The sequence below is a fragment of the Motacilla alba genome, chromosome 2 (assembly GCF_015832195.1).
Source record: "Motacilla alba alba isolate MOTALB_02 chromosome 2, Motacilla_alba_V1.0_pri, whole genome shotgun sequence".
Lineage (NCBI taxonomy): Eukaryota > Metazoa > Chordata > Aves > Passeriformes > Motacillidae > Motacilla > Motacilla alba.
In genome coordinates this window covers 116,079,603-116,092,382 of record NC_052017.1, presented here as the reverse complement: position 1 = coordinate 116,092,382, position 12,780 = coordinate 116,079,603, and the positions used below count along the sequence as shown (strand labels likewise).

At 38.4% G+C, this 12,780-nt stretch overlaps 1 protein-coding gene across 1 annotated transcript in view; it reads left to right on the top strand.

The window, feature by feature from the left end:
• Positions 1 to 224: 224 nt before the first annotated feature.
• TTPA (alpha tocopherol transfer protein) overlaps positions 225 to 12,780 on the top strand; it is a 36,124-nt gene continuing 23,568 nt past the window's right edge. Inside the window, exon 1 of the mRNA XM_038126921.1 lies at positions 225 to 484. Coding sequence (XP_037982849.1) covers positions 225 to 484 — 260 coding nt within the window. The remainder of the gene's footprint in view (positions 485 to 12,780) is intronic.

The window sequence follows — 12,780 nt, the reverse complement described above, 5'->3', positions numbered from 1 at the left end:
ACATGGCGCAGGATAGTATCCAGACGGGTCTGGAATGTCTGTAGGTGGGGCAGTCTGTTCCAGTGCACGGTCACCCACACAATAAAGAAGTTCTTCCTCATATTCAAGTGGCACTCCTGTGTATCAGTTCCTGTCCGTTGCCTCTTGTCCTATTGCTTGGCATCGCCGTGAAGAGCCTGGATCCATCTTGTTGATGCCGTTCCTTGAGATACTTGTACACATTGATGAGGCCCCCTCAGTCGTCTGAGCAGGCCCAGCCCCCCCTCAGCCTTTCCTCAAGAAAGACATGCTCCAGACACTTGAACCAGATCTGTAGCTCTCCACTGGGCCGGCTCCGGGAGCTCCATGCCTCCCTTGCACTGCGGAGCCCAGAAGTGGACACAGCAGTTCAGGTGCTGCGAGCCCCTGCACAGCAGGGTCCAGGGCACTGCCTGCCGTCAGAGCCTGCAGCTCAGAGCCCGGGCTGTCTGCACGCTCCAGGCAGGTGAGCTCACGGTGACGATGCCTGCTCATAACCCTTTATCCTGCAAACTCATACCCCTCTCCTCTGCTCCTGCCCGGGTACCTGTGCTGTAGTACAGGTTTAGTGGGAGAACGCACGATGCTTCATCAAATGCAGGTTTTTTTAACCTAGCTGCTTTCAGCTCCATCATTAATGAATTTCACTGTCCTTATGTGGTGGGAGAAGTTCAGCAATTGTGTAGGGGCTTCCTGCAGCAGCCATCAGTAAAATCCAAGACCACTTCAACAATGCTCCAGGGAATGCCCGGGATTTAAGTATTTATGAACTTGAATCAGAAAAGTCAGCATTGTAGTTAATATGCTGCTTAGAGTCTGACGGCGAGAATGCCTTAAATCCAATACAATTGTGTAAACGTAACTGTCAGAGCAACTCTCATGACCCTGAGTCCAAGTCCTGTTTAAAACTTGGTTGTATGTGTTTTTTCCTTCTCAAAGCGTTCTTATTCTGTTTTGGCTTTTTTTTAATAATTGCACAAAGTGATCTTGGGGAAATAACACTTCTGGGTGCAGAGTCAGTTTATAGTGACAAATAATTTCTTAAAATTGTCAAAAAGTGAACATTATACTGGAAGCTTCCCAGAGTTTGTGTATGCAAGACTTGCAGAGTGCTCATTTACTCTGTTGCAGCAGAGTCTGTGATTTTGACCACTACCCATGAAGGAACACCCTACAGTACAGAGGGAAGCAACAAGGACAATGTAGGTTGGATGTGGAAAATATTTTCTAAAAGAAAAGATTGAAAGAAATGGCCTTGGTTGGGTTAGAAGTAGAAGAATGAGGCTGGGATATCATAGGAAGAAAGTAATAAAATATTTTTATGCATTTCAAACATCAAGGACAAGGACAAAATACAATGGATTTAAATTGGAGCTGGCAAGGTTAAACTTGATCTTTTATGACACCTGGATGAACTAGTTGGCCTTTAGTAATCTGCAAATTGAACTTTGGATAAGACCCTTAAAACACTGTGCACAAGTAAGACTGCACTCCTGCCTCTAGCACAACAGTTAAAAAGCAGGTGGAACCCTTAGATTCAGTCTTTCAAATCTTATTTCTTTCTCTTTCTTACAGTTTTCCTAATCCATAGGCAGGTATGGCATGAGGGGATTTTCACTTCTTAGTGAAGTGTTGTAACCTACATACAAAAAGATTGAATAGGCAGAAGAAAAGTAAACAGTGAGTTTACTGTGAATCAAGTGAGTCAAAGAGAGCACAGGAAGGAGTGGAAGGAGTGCCCACATTAGACAGTCTCCTTACTGATAGGCAAGGCATTCATTTCTGCCTTTGGTTTGCTGGAGTTTTTTGTTTGTTTTCATGGCATCTTCTGTCCTTATTTCATTTAGCCACAGTCAAATAACTTCAGTCTGAGAACGCATTTTGGTGTGGTGATGGTAATACTGCCGTGAGAAATGTGGCTTCTAATCTTTTCCCAGTGATGAGACAATTCAGATCTCAGCATTTCTTAAGTCATGGGGACTACTGGCCATAGGTACATCCCACCGAGTTACATGATGAATACAGGACTGAGAATTCCAGTTGCAATCTTAGAGACCTTAAATTTGACATCAGTAACACTCAAAAAGAATCAGCCACAGAAGTCCATTGGCGAATCTGGGCCAATGAAACCACAGCCTTCAAACCATCTGGTTAATAGCAAATTGCCAGTTCTCAAGATTTTATCCTGTGATCCAGGAAATGTGGCTTAATCCTCTATTTTTGGACTCAAAAAATGGTATTAAAATGCCAGTGTTTTAAATGGTTTTGGTCCTCCTGATTAGACAAAGAAGTCTGGAAAAAAAACCAGCCAAAAACTTTAAAAATGAGCATCAGGAAATGAGAACTCAAATTTGCCACTTAACATCTCATTGGGTTTTGAGCCAAGGCCATTTGTTTTTATGAGGCTGACAGTTGTTTTTGAATATTTGGAGTTTTAAATGGTGCTTCTTTTGTAGAAGTGCCTTTGAGATAGAGCTGGCCTCTGGTGACTTAGTAACATCTATTTAGTTAAATATGCAATTTAGTAGGGAAATAAATAAAAGCACAATGATTTTTTAATTCACTTTATCATGGTTGCTGTGATTTGTATGACAAAAATCCAATGTGCTGCAAATATTTCCAGGTTTTGATAATGTTGCTGTCTGTGCTTGCAAGTGGTTCTACATTGTTCCTCCTTATCTATACCATTAGGAATGTGGTAGAGTGAAAATTATCCTTAAAGAAAGTGCAAGTTCAGCAGGATTCCAGTCTGCATTGCAAGCTTAGGCTTAAATGAACCTTTTTGATGGGGAATAATGCAAGCCTCTGAGGACTTACTGGAATGCTCTATGGCAATTAGTTCTGTAATATTATAGTTCAAGTTCCAGCCTTATGTGGCTCTAGAGACTTTGGAAATATATACGGTTCATTTTTCAAAATGCTTTTAGGCCTCTTTTTTAATCCCCTCTAATTTTCCATCATCCAGTTCAGGACGTTCAGGAATATTGTTTGTGATCTGGGCTATGATGGTTTGATTCCACCACCCTTTGCCATCAGATTATCGTGCTGAAGGTCTGCGTCATCTGTGTGCATGACTGGCAGGGTTGTGCCAATGGACCCATTTCTAGGCCACTCTGCTGGCAGTTTTCTGAATTGACTTAATTGGACAGGGAGTGCCAACCAACAGGAATATTTTCATCAGGACTCCATTTCCTCGTGGCTTTTTGAAATGCATATCAGATGGACATGTGTTCATGAAAGGACTTGGGGCCCTTCTGGAAATGGAGCTCTAGACTGCAACAGTGCTCAGGATGAGGACAGTTTTAGTTTAACCTTGAAATCAGTAGGTCCTTATTAAAGTCTTCCCTGTTACATTCAGCAAAACCTTTTGGATTTTCCCATTACTGCTTTTAGCATTGTTATTGTGCCAACCTAAAAACAAACTTAAAGGATGACTGCATTTACCATTTTGAGATACCTTTTTCCCTTTAGCTTCACTGGACAAAACCAGAAGAACATTTGTATTTTTTAAAAAGTGAGGAAAACTTTATGGTAACAATTTCTTTGGGAATGATTGAGATTTAATACACAAGTTCTGAAGTGCTTAGAAAATGCAGAGAAGTTTCTCTTCTTAACCATTAAAATGTAAAAAGGCACCATGATTTTCTCCTGCATCTTCAAGATTGTCACTGCACTGTAAAACAGGTGCTTTGTCCAGTCTTGGCTACACACAGAAAGTGTCTCCAAGAATCTTAAAAACTAATACTAGACAGACTGTAAATAGCCTGCTGCCTCTGTTTCTCAGTGTAGCTGAACTCAGAAGAATTATGAAAATATTTGTTAAATAAGTAGAAAATATATGCTACTAGTATTCTTCTGTTTCTCCTGTCGCAAAAAATATAAAAAATACATCAGTGGATTGCGATCTAGTCTTGGTGATAGACCGTCTAAGAACAGCAAGCTGGGCTATGTGACATTCAGATATCCCCACTAACCAATGCTTTTATTATTTTCTGTAATTGAGAAAATCTGTGAATGATTCATGAGACGAAGTCAAAGCTCAGGTGTTGGTGGCTGCTGATGAACATGCCTTCCAGAATGTCCCCGTTATTAGCACTCCTCCAGCTACCCCTTGGCTTTAGCTGGGGTCGAGAGGCTGGGATGCCCAAGTTCATCTGGCATAAAGGATCATTGCATTAATGGAAGTCCTCAAAACATGGGTTATAAAGGAGTGACAGACAGAGCTCAGCTGCAGGTAAATAATTTCACTCTGTGTGCATGAGACATAATAGTTCTGAGCTATTAAATACAGGAATAAATAAAGACTTTGTCATATATAATTTACTCAGTAGTTATTAAACAACTACATGTTCTGCCTCCTGTGAGAATTCATTTCTCTGTTGAAGTCCAGGGCAGGTCTCAGATGCCATCAAGCATTCTTTCACAAGATTTGAACAGTTCTGAATGTATAGTAGCATCTACATGGCAGAGTATTTCAAAATATGCAACAGGCATTCTGGAAAATACACTGGTCATAAAAGTGATAAAATTATACAGTATGTTAATGTGGTTGACGCACTTTTTGGGAATGAGGAAATACAAGTTTGCACTAAGGAAAGAATTTCAAGTAAAAACATTGTATGAAAGGACTGCAAAATTGTATGGTAGACTGTAAATAATTGTAGAATAAAATTACAATTGATGGACAATTAAGTAGAATGTAATAGCTCAAAGCTAACATTGTGACAAAGTAAAGCAGCTAAATTAGTGTACACTCTCTTTAAAATAGAAATTGCTGCGTTTAACCAACAATTATTTAACCTCCTAGATACTTTGATTTTAGTTCCTTTGTTATACAGTGTGTTATTTTTAGGGGGCTCCATTATCTGGGAGCATGAGGCAAGACAGAAACTTTTCACACTGGCAAGCTCTTCTCCACCGAGATACTAATGTATACTAAAGTATTGGTATATTTGATACCAGGGTGTGCTAGATGTTTGGCTTAAGGGAACATGTAGCCATATCACAGCAGGCTGTGACTACAGCAATGATTAGTTACTGACAGATCTGCTCTTGTTAGTTCTTATGAAAGACAGTCTTAAAAATTAAATATATATGCCCTTTATTACTTACATCCCCTCTGTGAAACTCTTCTGTCCATCAGTCTATTTTTTAGTTTAAATATCACTCATATTTTGTGTAAAATGAATGTCTCTTTCTGCCCTTGCTCCTAATCAAATAAAAAAATCTATCTTTTGGTGTACAAATTGCTCATACTTAATTACCTGCTTCAAGCTGGGCTCTGCCATCATCCTGACTACAGCCCGAGGGCTACAGAAGGTTCCCAGTAGATGGAGTTTATACGGCTGCGTTACTTCTGTTCTGCGTCATAGCACTATTTGGACTGTACTTTTCCTAGTCCGTTAGCAAACAGCCTGTTCCTACCTGTCTCAAAATATTCCATATGCCAGATCAGAAAAAGTATGGAACTGTTGTACAGACACTGCCAGATACTCCTCTGTTTGTCAAAGTATTTTCAGGTGACCTGTAGTAAGAAAAGCTTCTTTAGTTGCATTTCGGCTGTGACATTTTTACTCCAGCACAGCTGCTTATATGTTTCATCCCTGTCTCAAGATTTGGCTTTGATGAGCTGTAGGTAAATATACACAAAGCTAGTCTTTTAGGAGCCTCACATGCACAGAGTGCTATTCTCTAGTTTTAGTTTAACTTCATAATTTCCTGATGTTCAAGGAAAGTTGTCAGAAACAAGTCCATTATTATTTCAAAGACAAACTGTGTGATTTCCACCTCAGACATTAGATTCAAGAATAATCTTTGTAGTTACAATAAAGTCTACTGTATCAACTGTATCATAGTGTGCATTTGCTGAGACAGTCTCCTGTCCCATAAATTTATTTTGGTGCTTATTTTGGAAAAGAGGTATTAAATACATTATGGAAAGGGTGCACGATTTTACCACCTTATTTGTGATTTTTTGTTTGCCATGGTGGAAAATACCTGAAAACTTTTCTGAAGTCCTATTCTGCAAGTGACTGCATCATTTTGTCTCCTCCACTCTTGATTCTTTCATTAGATAAATGAAATGAATGTATCTTTTTGATAAATAAATTTTAAAAAATATTTTTTTACTGCCTGGCTCTTCATGTCACTGCAGGGCCCTATTTCTTTTTTCCCCTAAAACTTTTACGATTTTTTTTTTTTCAGAAATGGCAGAAAGTTGGGTCTTTTTCACAGGGTTCTCTGGTTTTCATTCTTGCTCAAGAAGTCCTGCAACTTTTGTCTTTGGTAAAATGGGTGGTTTGGCTCTGCTCTCAGCATCCATACCACATCCCATTCCATTAATCTGATTTCTAAACTTGGGAAATTTTCATCAATTTCATAACCTTACAGAACTTTCTAAACTCTTTCTCTCAGCAGTGCTTGCATTTTTTCCTAGATGCTTTTTTGCTGTGAGGTTTGCGTAGTGGTCAGATTTAAGAGTTGTACAGCACAGTGCTGTAGATGTTAGCTGCTAAGCAGAAGAAGAAGGACTGGAAGGTTATCTCCAGCACTAGCTCCAAGCTCACTTGCTCTGAAAGATCTGGGGAGAATTAAAACAATCCCTCTGTCCAAATGTCTATGCAAGGTGAGTTCTTTGTTAATGTTGTCAGAATGAGACCTATGAATTGGAACATTTGATATTTTGTGTTTGCACCACTCTAAAATAATACAGAAATGGGAAAGAAAAAAGTTTTGTTTTCTTCAAAATATGTAAGCCCTCCACCTACTTTGTCAGCACAGCCACTCAGCATCCCCAGGATTAAGGTATTTATACCACATTATTTAGGCACAAAATAAATATGTTTTATTTATATTTAAATATCCAGATATTTACAAAAGAATACCATGAACAAATAGGCACCAAAGTGGGATTCCCCCATTAGTATATGTAGGAAGAGTACAAGTTAAATGAAAGCAGAGATATCTTGTAGTGTACCACACACAGACTAAACCAACTAAGGCAATTTCAAAATAAAGATAAAATTGTGTTGATTGGTAGATAGTACATTCATCATATGCATTCAGTCAACCAGTAGTAACTACATTTCCTCATTAATTACAAATGTCTGTTCTTTATCTCTGCTTGTAGCTCTGTTACTCACAAGAATGGATTTATTTCCTGTCATGCCTTCCTGTAAAATAGCAAGTTAAATCTAGACTCTGAGTTCAGTGTGAAATGCATAAAAGTACTTTCAGTATACAAAAGTTACAACTAAGACTTTTTTTTTCTAAATATAGATTAGTTGAATGAATAAATAAAAAATACAGATGAAATAGCTAATTAGGGGATGGAACCCATAAGCCATTGGCTATTGTGAACCATGTTTATTTTAACAGCCTCATCAAAGAGAGATATACAAACCTTGCTGTATTTCATTCCAGACATAGAGGCTGTCCATATTTTTAAAACTTTTCATTAACTTATGTAACCAAACGTCTGATCAGGTGCTGGACCAACACCATTAATTCTAGTCCACTCAAAAGTGTTTACTGGGAAGAGAGCTCAGGATTATTTTTTTCTAAGCAGTGGTTTTTGCTTTCAGTTACTTGGCTGGTTTCTGATTTCAGCTGTTTTGATCATTCAGATCAGTACCTGCATCTTATAAACACTCATGCTGATTCTGGCATGACAGGCTTTCTCTTACTGTGACACTTCACAGTATTCTTTCTATTTTAGTTGCCTAGTCATGGCCATTTCTATTATCTGATCTTAACTGCAAGGTCTGGATTTAAGCTCCCTAATTAGACAAGGCACTAAAGGTTCCATCCTAGTCCCATGTCATGGTAAACTTAGTGTAGGGTACTTGTCCATCACTGTAAAGATCCCAGTATTTATTATTTTCAATCAACTCTCAGTTTCTTGCAACAATAATTCTGAAGTATTGCCAAAAATTCTTTTCATCTGTAATATTTAATATATTAATTATATACATTAAGATGTGCTGCTCAGATCAAATACAGAATTTTAAATAAGTAACCATCCCTGTATAATTAAATTAAATTAGCAAGAATAATAAAAATTTTAACAAACAATGTATTGATTAATGTTATATTTGTTGTAGGTAGTTGCTCAGATAGGACATCTATCAAGTGTCTATAAGCTTAATATACTACATTTTAAAAATTATATTTGACTGCCTGGCAAACAAGATTAGAAATACCTTCTTTCTTTGGTTAGTTATTTTCCAGTATTAAAATAATGACTACTCAGTCTTTCTCACTTGCTTCCATTTAGAGGAAGAAGAAGTTTATTTTTCTTTACTCAGGAAATTTTGAAAATTAAAGGACATATCCATCTTAATGTTCTGGGCATAATGAATTGGGAAGAGAATGTCCTACACTGAGGCTCAGTAAGAGCCAAATTTTGTGCATACTAAGCAGTACTTGTTCACCTGTATTAATTTAGTGTTTTTCAAAGCTGTTGTGACCTGCTATGAACAAGAAATCAAATAGCAAATTTTAAAGAGGGGAGGCTGACAGCTGCAATTCATTCCTTGAAAAGAAAAAAAAATTTGTTCCTTGCTTTTGTTTTGGTATCTTTAAATAGATCCACTAGGTGGTGCTTGAAATACAGGGGCAACTGGAAATCATTGTGACTAAGTAATATTAAATTATAACTCCTTAGTCAACACTCCAACAGGAAAATTCTTGGCAACAGGAATAAGTTGCTTTCCAAATGCTTGGGCTCCTCCTCCTCCAGAATTGAGTTTTCTGTTTCAGGAGTAAAACTAGATGTTCGCCATTATGGAGATGGTACTGCTCTCTGCTATAAATTTCAGTGGTTCTTCATCTTTGGTACCCTCAAAATAGATTGTTTTCCATTAGTATTTTTGGCATTTGAATAAAAAGTTTATGTCCAGACTCAAAGTGATTTGGATAAGTAGTTCTTTAAATACATTAAATAAAGACAAATCTTGGCATTGCCTGAATGCTTCATCACTCAGAGGAGAAGTTTAACTTCCACAAGGAACACAGGAAGACTATTGTGATGTTACAGCACATGCCCAGGGGAAGGGGCAGGAAGGCCCCTATGGCCAGTTATGCAGGTATGAATTATGGACACTATTCCAATTTCCTTGTGGAGACCAAGTCTTGTTTTCTCAAGTTATTCTTTAACTATGTTCTGTGCAATCACTCATCTGTGGTTGTGATATTTTATGAAAATCCCTTTGCTAGGATTTTCTTCTCCTGAGAAGCTGAGAGGACCTCAGCTTCAAGTGTAAACAATTTGTTATCTGCTACTGTGGAATGCAGCAGGTGCTTCCTCGATTGGTCAATGTGAGATGTTTCTACTTGGGGGCCAATCGAGGAGGCAGCAGCTCTCGGACTCTCTAGGAGTCACAGAACTTTGTTATTCATTCCTTTCTATTCCTGTCTCACCTTCTGATGAATCTTGCTTTCTGTTCTTTGTAGTATAGTTATAGTCTAGTCTTTTTAATGTAATATATATCATAATACAATAAACCAGCCTTCTGAAATGGAGTCAAGATCTCTCCTTCCCTTCACCAAGTTCTAACTGCCCAAAAGACCCATGGTAATACTCATCCTAATGAAATTCAGCTGTTTTGGAGCTGTAAAAAAACTACAGCTGCCCCAGACTTCTTGGTTAGCTCTGCACCAGTTAATTGCCCAATAATTCTCCTACCTTGCAATCTGACAATAAAAGCTTCTGGCAAAATTATTTGCTCCTAACGCTGCTTCCCTGTCAAACTGCGTCCAGTGCCCTAGTGGGACCTTGAATTCCCAGCAGCTTCCAAGAGAAGCTGTGACACCTGTAGCCTTCAGGCCACTCCAGTTTCCTCTCCTGCCTTGAAGGTGAAATTCTGGTGATCCAGGCCTCCCTCAGCATGTGGTTTTGAGGGAAGTGCCTTTCAAAAGGCATTTCTCTGTTTCTTGCAGACTCCAGGAGATCAATCTCCTTTAATTTGTATGGTAAGGGGAGGGTAGACAGAGGAGAGGGAGGAAACACAATGAACTTGTGCCTATCTTTTTTCCTTGCCTACGCACCTCAGGCAGGTGGCTGAGGACACTCACACCACCTGTTCAAATCTTGCCCAGGGAGTAAGTTGGCAAAGGTGACAAAGGTGACACCATGAGAGGGATCTGATTGATGGGGCAGGAGGGCTTCAGGTCTGGGATGAGGGACCTGAAGAACTGAAGTGAGGGAGCCCAGTGGGAAACTCAGGGTAAGACTGAAGGTGGGGCAGGAACTGGAGGTTCTGCACTAGGAGTTATTGATGATTAGGAAAATCAGATTAACCACAGCTGGAATAGTTTAAGAAGCACAGAACAAATTTAGAGTTAGTCAACCTTCTGTTATTCATAGAAAAATTGTTTAAAATTACTATATGAAGGAAAAGCATGTGTGAATTGCCAATTTGAAGAGATTCTAGAGAGGCTGTATTAAGGTCTCTAAAGGGTGCACATGCAAACCTGGAGAATTCAGACCTAATTACTGCCAAGTGCACTGCAGTAAGATTTCGTCTGTCATTTAGGTGTAGCAGTCTGATTTGCTCATGGCCAAAGCTCAAAAGCCCTTTTCACTACAAGGGTGGGAAGCAGAGTAAAGTGTACAAACTAGGATGATGTACATGGGAAGCTAATCTTTCACATTTACATGTCCACATCATGTAAAGTATTTTTCATGTTTAAAATGTAGTCTATGAAGAAACAGCCTAAGGATATTGATCTTAAAGAAAATCAAGGATTTGGGTCACTGGAAAGCTATAGAGAAGAAATTAATCAGAAGCTCAGCATTTTGTAGACAGATAATCTGCAGGACCTGAAAAAATAGGCTTAATTATCTACATTGCATCTTGCAATAATGATGATATCCATAATCTGAAATATGTAAATTAGAAAATGTTAGTGCAGCCCTTAACTAATATGAAGTGGATTGTTCAAAAGCTTCCTCCTCATTTTCTTTGTTATTGTAGATCTGAAATGGATTTACAAGTTTTATAAAGACACTATTTTCTTTCTTCAGTTTGTTGTCGCTGCTAAAGTTTACCACCAGTTTTAGTTTTGTACCTCAGTGCCGCCTTTTCTCAATTTGCCAAACTGCCAAAAAGCAAAGTGTTTCTTTTAAACCGGAAGTCCCATTTGGGTAGACCAGGCTATAGATTTTATTCTTTATTTAGGTTATTTGTTCACTAAGTTTGTGGTGAGTTTTAACAACTTAGTTCTTATTTTACCGCTTCTTTTACCGCTTCTGTTTCATTTTCTTCTGAGGGGGCTGATAAAATCTTTGTTCATGGCAGTGTGAGTCTGCTGCATAGTCAGGGCCAGAACAGTAGTTTGTCATCTCAGCAGAGAGCCAAGAAAAAAGCCCTTGGTTCTGTGAGTCCTCAAAGTAGGGAGGGAGCTACTCCCTGTGCCAGTCTCAGGATAGACCATCTTAAAATCAAGGTGAAGAAGAAGCATGGTCTGATGATTTACCATTTTGATGTAAATCTACATAACTGAGTGGTGTTGGTGTTTTAGAAACATTTCCTGGAGAGACCTGTAAGACAGAAAATGGTAAGTTTACGAAAAAGTTAGTCTGAAGACAGGACTGCAGAAATATGCCTTGATTGAAAGCCAGGCTACACAGCCTTTGCAAAGGGGAGAAAATAAGTTTCTTAGCTTTTTAAAAGCTAGAGAAATAGCAGGTAAAGATGTCCTAAAAGCATAGTTTGCGTATTTTTCACAAGGCTCTCTCACTGAACAAAGATGATTAAAGAGGATGAGTAATCAAGGTGTTTGTGATGAATTAAACATTGAATATGTAAGGAAAACAAACAAACAAGCAAACAAAAAGCTGGAGTGAATGACTGTTTCTCCAGATAAAAGGAGGTTAGTAACAGGCCATACTAGATATATGCATTAAGACCGTATTACTTTTGTTTGGAAGCAAAACTTTTTACCCACTCAGTCTAAAAATAGTTTAATATGAGATGGAAATAACTGTTAGAAATCAAAGATGAGATGCCTTACTGCTTTGCTACAGGACAGAGATGACTAATAACAGTTCTGAGATAGACTACAGTATGTGATTTCTTTTGTGCTTGTATTGCCATCAGATATATATCAAATACCATTTATTTCTATGCAATTGGTCATGCTTTTTTAGAGTTATCACATCCACTTCTCACTTCCAAAACATTTATCTGGCAACTAATATATTCATATGGCTTCCAGGCTTTCTCTGATGGATGATTAGCCAACAGCCTCATCCTCACAGCATAACCCTTGCTGCTGTGGCAGATGTCATTTTTCTGCCTGTCATTTTGGCTATACTTGAACATCAAGCTCTTCCATGTCTTTATTGCTAGATAGATCATACCTTTATTTTTTTTTAATAATTCACAGAGTGAATTAAAAAAAAAAAGTATCCAGGATTGAATTTTCTTTGTTTGCTCATAAATTGAATTTCTCATTTTCTTATTCACATTATGATTGTCTCATTTATTGAAACCTTGTTCTGGTTTTGTCAAATTCAGTCTTGCCCTGCTCACACCCACCCACATGGCTGGTATACTGTGCACATCTGAAAGTGTTAGCTCTCTGTGTGTTTCTCCAATTTATCTGTGACATCACACCTAAGATGTTTATCCTTGAATCAAAACACTTTTGACTGTGGCATCAGCCTTTCTTTAGCAGTGAGTTAGAAATCAGTGCAGGCCAGCTTCTTCCTCACTGTTGGGAAAAACTCTTCAAAAGGAATCTGCTGCTTTCAGCCCC